Below are 13,946 nucleotides of genomic sequence, written 5' to 3' on the forward strand. Positions count from 1 at the left end.
TGTATACTGAGTTTTGTTTTCACCAAGTTCATTTATGATTTGCTGAATTAGAAGAAATTGGAATCCACTGAGATTCAGAGAAGAAGGAATCTCTTTGGATGGATTTTTAAAACAAAATATTTTCACCAAGTTGCTGAGAATATCATCACAGTTCTGAAGAATGCTAGTATTCTGTTTTTAACCAAAATAAATTATGCATTAATATGCATAGCTAAAGATGTCAACTACAGTGAGCCATCTGCAGCCAAACTTCTGTCAGGAGTAACTGCCTCTGTGGGGGAGGTGGTGTGCTTTGGGCAGTCTTTGAATAGCAGAAAGTAAAATCTGTTGTCACATCTTAGCTTAGTTTCTTCTTTATAATATTGATTTTTTAAACCTTTTGTCTGGTTATATATATTTTTCTGTGACTTTCAAAAATAACAAAAAGTTATCAATAAGCATTTTAAGATAACTTGTTGAGAAATAGAAAAATCTTCTGAATTATTCATAATTAAAAAATCTAAACTTTGATATTATTATTATTATTTGTATCCATCATAGAGCTAAGAGTAAACATGAATAGTAGTTGCCCCTTTTTAAAGTCTATGTAAAGGGAGAAGCAGAAATAATTGGATAATAGTTTGAGCCACTCCCTTTTTGAATCTAAATATTGTTCAGACTATATAGTTATAGTTGAAAAGCATTGAACTTTAATTAATGATGGAATAAATGGCAGAGAAGGCAATTCAATATGGATTTCAAAGGCTGGGAAGTATTTAGGTGAATGGGAGAGGAGCCCACAGCTAACTGGGAATCATAACTCAGGTAAGAGAGAATGAGAATACCTTCTTGATAAAACAAATGGTCCATTTAGATGTGATGGTTGGCAGAAAAGTTTATGAGATGATTGAAGAAGCAAGAACCAACAGGTTTTATTGTATAGGGACAGGATAAAAGCATGACTGAAGAACTTTTTTTCAATAGGTAATGGGAATGGTATGAACACAAAAAAATTACTAACATTGTGTTTGTTCTTTTGATGTTCCATTATGCCAACTGCTAGTACTATGTAATGGAGCAGTGATTTCATTATTAATCTTACATAGATTTTTATAAACTGTCCATTATGAACCACATTAAAGGGTAGATGTTGGTCATTATGCTTTTGGGGCTTTGTGTGTGTGTGTGTGTGTGTGTGTGTGTGTGTGTGTGTGTGTTTAAAGAGTCTTTCTTATGTTTTGGAGCTAAATGCATTAATAATAGTTCTGAGCAAGGATGAACTTTAATTTTGGACCCCCCAAAATTTACCAGTTCACTTCTTTGCTTAGATGGATCAAGTTGATTATCTTTTTTCTTTCTTTCTTTTATTACCAGAGTCACCTGTGCTTGCTAGAGAGAAAGAAAGAGAGAGGGAGAGAAAACACGTACCACCCCTTCCCCCAGCATGGGGCATGGTCATACTGCCATCCCATTCCTCCATTTTTCCTTTCCCATCAGGATTGTAGGCAAGCACACAAATGCATTTAGCAGATTTTTTAAGCCTCCAGGGTCAGAATTTGACCTGTGATTGGCCTTCGGATCTGGCTCCCAATGCACAGTGCCTAATCACTGTGCATGAGGCCAACCCTCAAGTTGATTATCTTGAATTATTACTGAAGACACATTCTTAAAAGAAAAAACATAATTATTTTGGGGTAAAATAGCTTTAATACTTTTTTTAAAGTGGTACTATTAATTGAAACTCCATATGTAAATTTCATAATTAAACCTTAAGTGGTAACTTTTGAAACATCTAAATAAGACATTTTAAATTACCCACAAAGGCTTTACCCAATGAACTTGTATTACTGTATTCTACAGCTCTGATATATAACAAAGGCTCAGTAAAAGGGAACCCCCAGGGATTGGGCTAAGCAAGCAGGTGTGCTGGAACAGTTACATGCAGGTCTACATTGGAATAAACAGTGACCTTGGAATGAGCAGAAATTCTGTCTGACTACTCTCTGATTCCCATTTTTGTAGCATTTTAAGTCAGAAACAAAACAATTTTTTTAATTTTTCCTTTTGTCCTTTTCTATAGAGCTAATTGTGTTAGAGTTGCTCATTGGACAATTGTATCTCCAGATCTTGAATTTCTAAGTTAGACTATGGGTGGGAAAGGCAAAAAAATGACTAATTTTTTTCTTTTTTTTTTGCCATATAAAATCTACAACTAAGGAATAGTTGAGACTTGACTATCTAAATATATTAGATAATTTCTTTTTAATGTGTGCATGTTGAAGATGAGTCCTTCCCTGACACATTGATACAATTACAGGCTTTCCTGATGCTGTTTATTACATTTCTTCCACCATGTATCAAGTATATGTGGATGATTATAGTGTATTGTTGGGAAAGGGATTCTTCCCAGCTTCCAGGAGACCTACAAGTTGTTTATGAAACCTTTGTGGAAGCCGTGTTCAATGAATCAGACTTGGCCTAAGATACTGTCTGCTTTCTGTGACATGGAACAAAAGTGATAAGGGAGGAATCTTTTAAGATCCTCGCTCATGGCTATAGTAGAACGAAGACCCAATTATGCAGAAATAGGGAATAAAATGCATTATATGCATGGGTGCCACATAGAACTGGAAGCAAGTGTCTGAAACTTTGATAGTAGTACCTCTTGGTAATTTCTGATCAGAATTAGAAATACAGGCTTAATTTTGGAAGTGAAACAAGGCAATAATTGTCTCCAGGGAAAGTAAATATTTATGACTAGCAGGTGTTGTCATTACGAGAGACTCTTTTCAGTTTGATTCAAAAGGGGGATGGATTGTCAGTGGCCAGAGATAGGTGTCTGGGGAAAATGGCATGCAACCAGAAAATGTAGCCAGAAACATACTTTACAGGCTGGGTAAACTGTAGAGTCAGGCAGAGTAAACGCAGAGATACTGTAGCTTGAAGAGCACAGTTAAACATGTTCAATTAATTTGTTTAATTCAAAGTAGATCAAAGAATATTTGTGAACAGCTGTGATGATTAGAGGGTCAGTGAGACCCTGGAGGACAATAAAAGGACTACATGAAGAAGTCCTTATCATTTGTTGCTTAAAGTCCTTGGGGGGATAGAGACCAGGCAGTTGAAGAATTATACTAGTGCTAGTATGAGAGTATAAACAAAATTACACATTTGAGTTTTATTGTAAAAAATTAGTTTAATTTTATGGATCGTGCCGAGGCATTGAAGTATGAGGGGAAGTGTTTAATCTTTTCTGTTATTTGTCTTAAATGGGTTAAACAGGTTATTTTTGGTGTTTGAGGAAATAATAAGGACCAAATGAAGGACAGTGGCTTTGAGGATGTGAGAGAATGAATGGGGATTACCTTTCATAAGCTATGTGTTTTTATGTGGGAAATAATTAAGAATGTGGTGAAAATATTACAACAAAATTTCTAACTCAGATGACTAGGGGGACAGTGGCACTATTACTACTCATTGCACTCCCTGCATGCATTGTGAACAAACAACAGCACAAAGTGGAAGGTGGTTAACAGTGTCAGTGTTGGGGCTGGTTGCTCAGTATACAGGACAGTGTTTCTGGGGAGTGGAGGAGGTATCATTGGAATCAGGTTAATGGAGATGCTGCTGTTTTCAGTACAAAACTTAAATGCTGAGATATAAATCATTTCTATTTTCAACAGATTTGGCTATTAGAATTAAATAAAAAAGGAGGCTCTTTCTGAAAAAAACAATCCTAAGAGGATAAAAAGCTTTTCATATTGTGATAGCTAGAGATAATGATTTCAACTTATATTCTAGCAGGGAGGTTGAACACCAAAGGATCAAATATGTTTAATGTGCTGTTTATCAAAGTTAAGAAAAAAATGTGACCATTAAAATGATGAAATATAGGACAGGGGATCTGTTCAAGAATAGAGTATAGAAAGAGACAGGCAGAATTCTCACTATTTAGAGATAGGGACTCATGTTCCACCACCTTCTTTTTCCTAACTTTGCTTTTCTGTTTAGGTGAGGAAAATATAAAAGCATAAAAGTGTATTTATATTACATTCAAAGTACTATTAAATATACTTGTATAAACCACAGCTTATTTCAGTTTGGAATTAGGACAGCATAAAATGTATTTCCCAGTGTTGATGTACATCATACATTAGAGCTGTCATGGCAGTGTTCCAGTTGTGCAGTTGTCCAAACAAGAAGCAAGGTAGGGCCTACTAGCTGGCTATCTATGAAGCTCCAATGTGCACTTGGCAAAGAAACTTAGAATTTCACTGATAAAATGAAATACATAGAAAGCTTTCAAGGGAAAAAAAGAGAGAAGTTAGCAAGAAAGAAAAGAAAGAAGGAATCATCACAATATCATCAGGTACATATTACATATCTGTAATAACCCCACAATTGTATTATGCATTACCTTATTTGTTTCTTATCTCATGCTTCCACTATAATGGAGCTTCCATCAAGATAGGGATTTTTGCACCTTTTATTCAGTCATATGCTGAATAAATATCTGAATAAAGGAATGAAGAGTGATAAAATTTTACATCTACTTTGTTTTTGTTTTTTTTTTTTTTTGGGGGGGGGGGGGGAAAAAACATAGAGACAGAAAGTGAGAAATCACCCCCCAGGGGGGATGGTCACGCTGCAATCCCTTCTCCTCCATTCTCCTCTCGGGATCTTGGGCACGCACGCACTCGCGCCCGGCGTGAGTTTTAAGCAACCAGGTCCAGGACTCAAACCGCGGTTGACTACGTGGGAGTCCAGCAACATAGCCATTATGCAAACTGCTGGTTCCCAACATCTACTTTGACTATGACATTTGTTAAAAAGAATAAGAGCGATTAATGCTAATGAAGTCACTAACCCTAGAAGTTTGTAATTTAAATTTTTAATGTAGAGACAGATTTTATATAATAAATATTTTGTAGAAAAAAATCAGTGATTAGGCCAGTAGGTGGCATGAAAGTTAAGACACCATATTCCACATGGCTAGTTTTGTGGTTCAAGCCCTGGATCCAGCAGCTTGGGATTCATGTTAGGCATGGGAGCTTACATGTCCAAAATTCCAAGAAGAGAGTGGAGAAGAAACTGTGATGTGGCCATCCCTCCGGGGTGTAAGTTCTCACTTTCCTTTTTTTTTTTTTTTTCTATTTGTCTCTTTCTGGTGAGCACATGCACCTTATAGGAAAAAAAAAAGAAGAAAAAAGTCAGTGACAGTAAATGTAAATATAATTTTGCTTTAAATTATATTTTTCTTTTTTAAATCTTGTCTGGCTTCATGTTTATGAGATGATCATTTAAGGCTGCAGAAGAAAGTAATAAAAAAATAGTAGAACAGAAGAATTAGAATTAATAATAGATATTATGAGTGAAGGGTAGGTACATATTTAAAGATTTATTTCCTTTCATCAAGAAGGTGATAAAATGAAATGATTATTTTTAGAAAAAAATATATATACAACATAGTCTGCCTTTAGTGCCTGAGGAAGTAGCCATTTCTTGATTGTTTGGTACTTTAAAAAGATATGTATAAAAGTCATTTATTTTGTGAATGCTTCAGACATATGGAAAGGTAAAGATAAAAGTATAATGAGTATGCAGATGCTTAGACACCCATATTAAGAAGAAATATAGTGAAAACCCAAGTACCTGCCACCCATATTTAACAAGTACCGTAATTTTATTTTTGATTAACTTTTTAAACAGGAATATAACATTTCTGTTTGAGCTGAAATCTCTTTTAATCTTTTACAGATGTAAGTTTGCTTTCCATGAGATTACAAAACAAGCTTTGTTATACTGGTACATAAGTTTTAAAAATTTCAAAGAAGTTTTAAGATGTTTAGGAATTAATTCAATTTTCTTTAAAAGACAATTACTTGAAAAAGTTAATTGCCCACCTACCACTTTATAGTTTTGTACTGTGGGAAATTCTTCTGGTATCTCTGCACTGTTTATTTATTTATTTATCATTTACTAAAGGATGTGTATACTTGCCAGAGGGAGACACAGAGAGAGATGGAAAGAGAGAAAGCACCTCCCAATGGGGCATAGTCACACCACAAGCTCTTCTTCATTTCTCCATCCTGTCAGGATTTGGGGTATGCATGCACACATTTCTGGTGTGTTTTTCAAGCCACTGAGACTGGGATTTGAACTGTTTGATCAGCCATGTGGGATCAGCATTTTTAATCACTAGGCCACAGGGCCAGTAGTATTAATTTTTTCACTATATAGCATTGTGTACAAAGAATTTAAGTGCTGGACTGTGGATATGGGTTACATTGAGCAAACTTATTCAAGTGGAGAGGATTGGATCATTGTAAAATTTGACATTTTAATTATAATATCCACACTGTTGGCAGGAATTTAAATTAGTACAACCACTATAGAGAATGGTATTGTGGCTCCTCAGAAACCTATAAATAGAACTACCATATCCCCAGGAATTCCATTCTTAGGTATCTACCCAGAGGATAGGAAAACTCTCAGTTGGAAAAACATTTGCATGTCCATGGTTACTGCAGCTTTATTTGCAATTGCTAGGACCAGAATGAACTCAAATGTCCAAGAACACAACAGTGGATTGAAAAAATGTGGCACATGTACTCTATGGAATGCTACTCAGCCATAAAAAAAACAATGAGGTCCTGGCTTTTGATACAAAGTAGATGAATATGGGAGATTTAATGCTAAGTAAAGCAAATCAGACTATGAAAAACAGGCATTGTGTGTCTCTACTCCATATGTATCACTGAATGTGCTCTAAAGCAGAAACTGAAAGATTGGAAGGTTTAATAGCAGGAAGGGCAACAGTAGATATAAGAGACAGTATGGGGGTATGTGTGGTAAAAACAAACAACACATTTAATAGACACACAAATGGGGACCAACAGATGGCATAATGGTTACATCACTGGACTCTCACATAGTCAACTGTGGTTATAGTTCCAGACCCTGTGGTTTAAACTCATGTCAGGCACACTTGCATGTATTCCCAAAATCCCAAGAGGAGAGTGGAGGAGAGGGGATTGTGGCATGGCCTTTCTCCTGGGGAATGATTTCTCACTTTCTGTTTCTTTGTCTATCTCTTTCTGGTGAGTGCATGTGCCCTATAGCAAAATCCTCTCTTAAAAAAAATAGACACACAATTGAAGTCATTTACTAATGACAATGTATATAATAATCTCTTTGGCTTGACTGATATGCACTATATTTATGCTGGAAAACCCATGTTGTACACTGTAAAAAATGTACAGTGATTAAATGTAAAAAAATAAATAAATAAATAAAAAATAAAATATTGCAGGAAGTAAATATGTTTTTAAAAAATATCTAAAATGTTTTGTAATAAGCAAACATTGTTTAGGGATAATAAAAAATGTTAAACATAAGTACTTTTTAAATTTAATTTTCATTTTAATTTTTGGCCACAGGGCACATGTGCTTGCTGGAGGTAGGGGGAGTGGGAAATCATCCCCCAGTGTAGATGGCCATGCTGCAATCTCGTCTTCTCTATTCTCCTCTTGGGATTTTGGGCACATATGCACACATGTGCATCTTGCTTGATTTTCAAACCACTGGGTCTGGACTTGACCCAGGACCTTAACTACCATGCCATTTGCTAGTCTCAGACAGAAGTACATTATCATATAAAATGGGTATCAAATTTAATATCTTCTTTTCACAATATGCAATATGAAAAGAGCAGCTGCAATTGCATGTATGTGCATATGTGTGTACACATGCACACACACATATCTATATCTATCTATATTTATATATTTACACACACATGTATCTTTCTTGGACACTCATTTTTATTACCATGTACATACCATGACTTGCACTACTGATTTAAATATGTTCATGAAATTTAAAGGAAATCGTATTTTCTCTCTTAAATCATGCTGGTTGTGATGATGATTTGAAGGAATGTCATTATTTATTTATTTATTAATTTTTTTGGAGAGGTTTTTGCTACAGGGTGCGTGCACTTGCCAGACAGAGAGAGACATAGAGAGAGAAAGTGAGAAATACCCCCCCAGGGGGGATGGCCACACCGCAATCCCTTCTCCTCCATTCTCCTCTCGGGATCTTGGGCACGCACGCACACGCGCCCGGCATGAGTTTTAAGCCACCGGGTCCGGGACGCGAACCACGGTCAACTACGTGGGAGTCCAGCGACATAGCCATTACGCTAACTGCTGGTTACCATGCCTGGTGTGATTTTGAAGCTCCCGTGTCCAATACTCAAACTGGTTGGCCATGTGTGAGTCCAGTGGCATAACCAGTACGCCACCTGCTGGCCCCAATTTTTGTTTCTTTTTATTTTCCTTAAAGCATGGATACTTTGGTCTCTGGGATTCATTAATTATATTGTAACATAATTAAAATTTTAAAGTTAATATACATTAAAATAATTTGGTCTCTATTTTATGATTTGAATGATGAGATATAGCTTCAAATAGTACCATTGTGTTTTGAAACAATTTTTGTGTTTTTACAGTGTGATCATCCCAGTGACCATTGTTCAATTTTATTTCTAGATCAAAGAATGGCTCTGTTTGAACTGTCAGATGCAAAGAGCTCTAGGAGGTGATCTGGCTCCAGTTCCATCATCACCCCAGCCCAAACCGAAGACTGCTTCTGCTATTCCTACATCAGCAGTGAGTAAATCTTCCCAACAGGCACAGCAGAGTTCCCCAAAGAAGGATACTTCACTCAAACAGGATCTCTCTAAAGCACCTGAGTCTAAAAAGCCACCACCACTAGTGAAACAACCAACTCTTCATGGTTCTCCCACACACACAGCCAAGCAGCCTCCTGTGGCAGAATCCTCACCCAAGCCAGCTCCTCCCAAAGAGCCTTCTGTCCCATCTGAGCAGGCCAAGCCCCCTGTTGCTGATGAGAAACCAAAGCAGCCCAAGACAGTAAAGCCACCTACAGACACTGTATCTTCATCATCAGCAACAAAACCTGACATTCCGAGCCCCAAGGTACAATCACAGGTTCAAGACAAAACAACCCCTCCTCTAAAAACAGACTCTGCCAAACCCTCACAAAGTTTCCCACCAACAGGAGAAAAAGTCACCCCATTTGATTCTAAAGCCATACCCCGACCTGCATCAGACTCAAAAATTATTTCACAACCTGAACCCAGTTCAGAGAGCAAAGTGCAAAAACAAGTTGATCCAATTCAAAAAAAGGAAGAACCTAAGAAAGCACAATCCAAAATGAGCCCTAAACCAGATGCCAAGCCAATGCCAAAAGGGTCACCAACACCCCCTGGCCCACGACTTACCAGTGGCCAAACTGCCCCCGCATCTCAACAGCCCACGAAGCCTCAGGAGCAGTCCAGACGTTTCAGTCTGAACCTGGGAAGTATTACTGATGCCCCTAAGTCACAGCCTACAACTCCTCAAGAAACAGTGACTGGGAAACTCTTTGGGTTTGGAGCATCTATCTTCAGCCAGGCATCAAATTTAATCTCTACAGCAGGGCAGCCTGGACCACATTCTCAAAGTGGGCCAGGGGCCTCAACAAAACAAGCCCCTCTGCCTTCACAGCCACCTGCTTCTCAGGGGCCACCTAAATCCACAGGTCAGGGTCCATCAGCAGCACCTGCAAAGGTTATGCCTATGAAAAAAGAAACAAAAGCTCCAGTAACTGAAAAATTAGAGCCCAAAGTTGAGCAAGCTCCAACAGTAAAAAGAACCGAAGCAGAAATGAAGGTCCCACCTGTTAAGGATAGCAAACCTTTAGCAGCTGAGCCTCAAAAGACTGACCTTCCTCTCAAACCAGAGAAAACTCCTAAACTAGAATTAACCTGTCCTCTCTGCAAGACTGAACTCAACATAGGTTCTCAGGATCCTCCTAACTTCAATACTTGCACTGAATGCAAGAAGCAAGTGTGTAATCTCTGTGGATTTAACCCTACACCACATTTGACTGAGGTAAGCAATAGATACATTACATATTGGTGTGATTACATTTTTTTTTTCTGAAATATTTTGGTGGACAAATTTCTGAGCAAAAAAAAAAAATACATGTATTGAGAAGAAAACAAATCAATATTGGTATTATAGAAGAGTTTCAGTTACTTATTATACAATTTTACTTTCTTTTTAAGAGTCCATGTTATTTGTACATTTCTGGGTGATTACACAAGTAGGAAGACAAAATAAACTGACAAATTAAAATAGCAATGATCTCAGATCTTCATGAATTATAGCTTTGGAGGACTGTTTATTTTTCATGTGTAAAGTCTAAATAAGAGTTGCAATTCACTATTTCCATCATCTTTAATTCTTCCAGTCTCTCTCAGATAGTTAAAAAAAGAAAGAAGTTTGGTTGGTTGCAGATCTATATAATATAGGAAATATATTATTTTATAAAAACTGTTAAGAATTTTGTGTATATTAATAATGTTGCCTAGTGGAAAATGGCAGTTCAAATATACCATGTCTAGACTTTTCGTAATTCTATTTGAGATGTTATTTGATATCACTTCTCTAGGAACAGTGGAAAGAAATAAAGATACTCAGATTTCAGTGACTAATGTGAATAATATTTTTTATGAGATGACAGATATAAATAACCAAAAGGCAGATGACAAATATTTTATAATATAGTTTTAAAAGAAATAACTTAGAAGCATTAATAGCACCTTGGAGCCATTAGAGAATTTGGATCTTGGGAGACTGCAGAGGGTTAATGGATCACTGTTGTCTTAGTACATAACAACAATATTCTAGTAAACATTTTGGGAACTAATTTAAATAATGCTATTGCTTTATATTAATCAAAAATACTAAGAATAATTTTACTCCAGTGTCTTTGAATTTGTAACTTATTTGAATGGAAGAGTTGAGTAGATTTTAGTGCCCATATAAAGAAGGCTTTACAGCTTGTTCATATGTTTCCTTTTGGTGGTGCTTTTGCATTAAATGATTTTTTAAAAAATAAACCATAGAAAATATTTTTTACTTTAAAAAGACATTAGGTTGCGGTGACCTAATTAACAGCATATGAAAGTTTTACAAATGTAAGCTTAAGCAGATTTTTTTCTTCTTTAGCTATGATGAACAATTTTAACTATGATACATTTAGAGGTACATACATTTTTATTTCTCTCAGCATTTAAGTGGTAACAGCTATAATGATTATTTATAGTGTTTTGGTATCAATACAATACAGTTTATTGAAATAAAACAAACTGTACCACTAAAAAAAAAATCCCTGTAATTTATGCATTTCAGCTATATTTTCTGCATGCTGTGGGGGAGAATAATATCTTATGATTTGCATATAAATATATGTATATTTGTGCATACATATGTATATATTTGGACCATAGTGATTATTAGGATCCTGTCAACATTAGAAAGTAAGAAATGCATGCCCCTTGGGTAGAAAAGGATCCTGTCAACATTAGAAAGTAAGAAATGAAAGCCCCTTGGGTAGCAGAACAGTAAACTTTCCAGGGAAATCTTTCATTTTCTGTGTGTTGGTTAATTATATCTTGGAGATAATTCGGACATGATATTTCTTGAATGATGCAGAAAATTACCAAGAACATGTGTGGAATTTCAATAGTTTGAATAATTTCAGAATACACATGGTTTCAAGCACTTAGGTGATTTAGGTGACCTTCTATCTTAAATGTGGACAGTAGAATTTGGGTGATCTGTCATTGTTCAAATTATTTTACTCAGTAGTAATTTCTTTAAAAGTTTGTATTTCAGAAGGGAAGAAAATCTGATGTAGCAAAATGTCTAGTTAACTATAGTCCTTGGCTTACCTTGACTCTGTCAATCGATGTTAAGTGTTCAGTTAGTAAAAGGCCTTGATGACCAGATTTGTAGGTCAAGTCCACTGTCTGGCCTGGCACTAAGAAAGTAAATGAAGATTAGTTGATTAATCCATGTTCAAACAGTTATTATTACATCAAAGATTTTGGAGGAATTCTTAGTAAAAAAAATGGTAATCAATGTTTTTGCTTATCTAAGTCTGTGTATATGCATGCATACACATTTCTACAAATGTATTTAAATGTATACCTATAGAAATATATTTCTATGTAGATGTATATGTTTTTCACAAATTATGAATATGATTTATAGGCTTAATTTGTGGTGTGATCCCAATATTCGTATGAATGAATCTTCCATTTCTCTCATTTAAGAGTTATGAAAACATCCCCTTCCTTGATCTTTGTTTTGCTTCTATGTCCTCATTCTGCTTATGATATTTTTCTTTTTATCCCACATTTTGTGCATTGCTGGTTACTGTACTTTCATCCAGTTTCGGAGATAGCATTTTGAAAATACTCCGACTTTAGCCTTTATGCCTTTTAGCCATGATGTCCTCAAGACAGGATTCAATGATTTCCATTTATTTGCCCATAAAGCATATCTAGTCCTTGTTATAAGCCTTTCTTCTCCTGCAGTAGTCACTGGAGCTGGACTTCTTTTCCTGCCAATGCCACCCTCCCTCCCTCCCCCTTTGCCATTCTGTTCCTCTGGTGGTGAGAGGAGAGCTCCCTTAGTTTGTCATGGGTTGGCAAGATATGGATGGTATCCCTCCTGCTCTCCTCATTAATCAAACACACCTGTCGCTAAGGTTGTTTCCTGTCTCATACACAACATTCCTCACTGTTCCTAAAGAGTGCCAAAGGCTTCCTGCAGGCCCTGGAATGCAGCCATACTTCAGCCTAAGCATTGCTGTTTAACTGTTTGATGCCCAGTTTGTGTAAATTACAATGATCTGTTAACTTTTGACAGCAAGGGAAATTTCTTTTAGGCTTTACTGTCTTCCAACAGAGGGACTATCTTGTCTTGGAAGGAATTTTAAAAGTGGCAGTAGGGTTTCTGAAAAAACTATTCTTACAGAATTTGGACGTATGCCGAAAAACACAGCCTAAACTGGTAATCGATGTACCTAGCGTATTTTAGTCATTCTGGTTTAGTTCAAATACAAAAGGAATCAAAATTACTCACTGCTAGTGTTTATTTTATTGTTTTTAACCACCTTTTTCTAAAGTAACTTTTTACTATAAAAATAAGACTTAAAAACTGAATATACTTTGTCTTGGTTCAGGAAGTCCTAGAGTCATAATTATGCTTTTTTCAGCAAGACAATTATGCATGGCTTAAATGATGTAGGAATACCTAGCATATATTTATCAATAGGCCACAAATGAGCATTTTGAGCTGATTAAGATTTAGTGGTGTAACTGAGATCCTTTCAGATCATTACTTTCTAGATGGAGTGACTTTTGCATTTGCCAACACTGAAAGATGGCCTAGTGGAGTAGATGTGCTTCATCTCTTGGTTTGAAAAACAAGAAATTTTAAAGATCATTACTTAATAATTTAAGAAGCATCTATCTAGTAATAACTAAAAGGCACTTAAGTACAGGACACTCGTTTGAGCAGAGTTCAGTCCAGCTAAAGAGATCCATAGGTTGGGACCACGTGGTAGGTTCAGGATCATTTCTTGGTCCAACCTAAAGTCTGGCTAGAGGTAGGTTCCTGTAATTTCAGAGGCTGAGGGGGACAACAGCAGGAGGAATGCAAGCTCCCAGCTGGCCTGGGTAGCCTCCTGAGATCCTGTCTAAAAAAGAGCTGGGCATGGTGACACATACCTATTGTCCAGCTAGGAGACTGAGTAGGAGGATAGCAGCATGATGAGATCTTGTCTTTAAAAGAAATTTTTTTTAAAAAAAGCATTCTACCAATAGTTTAATAATTTGTTTCAAAAATTATATATTTTATTTTATTTATTTTTGGGGGGGAGTTTTTTGCTATAGGGTGCATGCGCTCACCAGAAAGACAGAGAGACAGAAATAGAGAAATCCCCCCCCAAGGGTGATGGCCTCGCCACAATCCCTTCTCCTCCATTCTCCTCTTGTGATCTTGGGCACGCACGTATACGCACCTGGCGTGAGTTGAAGCCACCGG

General features: G+C 36.4%; 1 protein-coding gene across 1 annotated transcript in view; it reads left to right on the forward strand.

Annotated features, from left to right (window-relative positions):
* Window positions 1-13,946, forward strand: part of PCLO (piccolo presynaptic cytomatrix protein) — a 445,966-nt gene that overhangs the window by 19,219 nt on the left and 412,801 nt on the right. Inside the window, exon 3 of the mRNA XM_006155762.3 lies at window positions 8,532-9,938. Coding sequence (XP_006155824.1) covers window positions 8,532-9,938 — 1,407 coding nt within the window. The remainder of the gene's footprint in view (window positions 1-8,531; window positions 9,939-13,946) is intronic.

The sequence above is a fragment of the Tupaia chinensis genome, unplaced genomic scaffold (genome assembly GCF_000334495.1).
Source record: "Tupaia chinensis unplaced genomic scaffold, TupChi_1.0 Scaffold000466_1, whole genome shotgun sequence".
Lineage (NCBI taxonomy): Eukaryota > Metazoa > Chordata > Mammalia > Scandentia > Tupaiidae > Tupaia > Tupaia belangeri.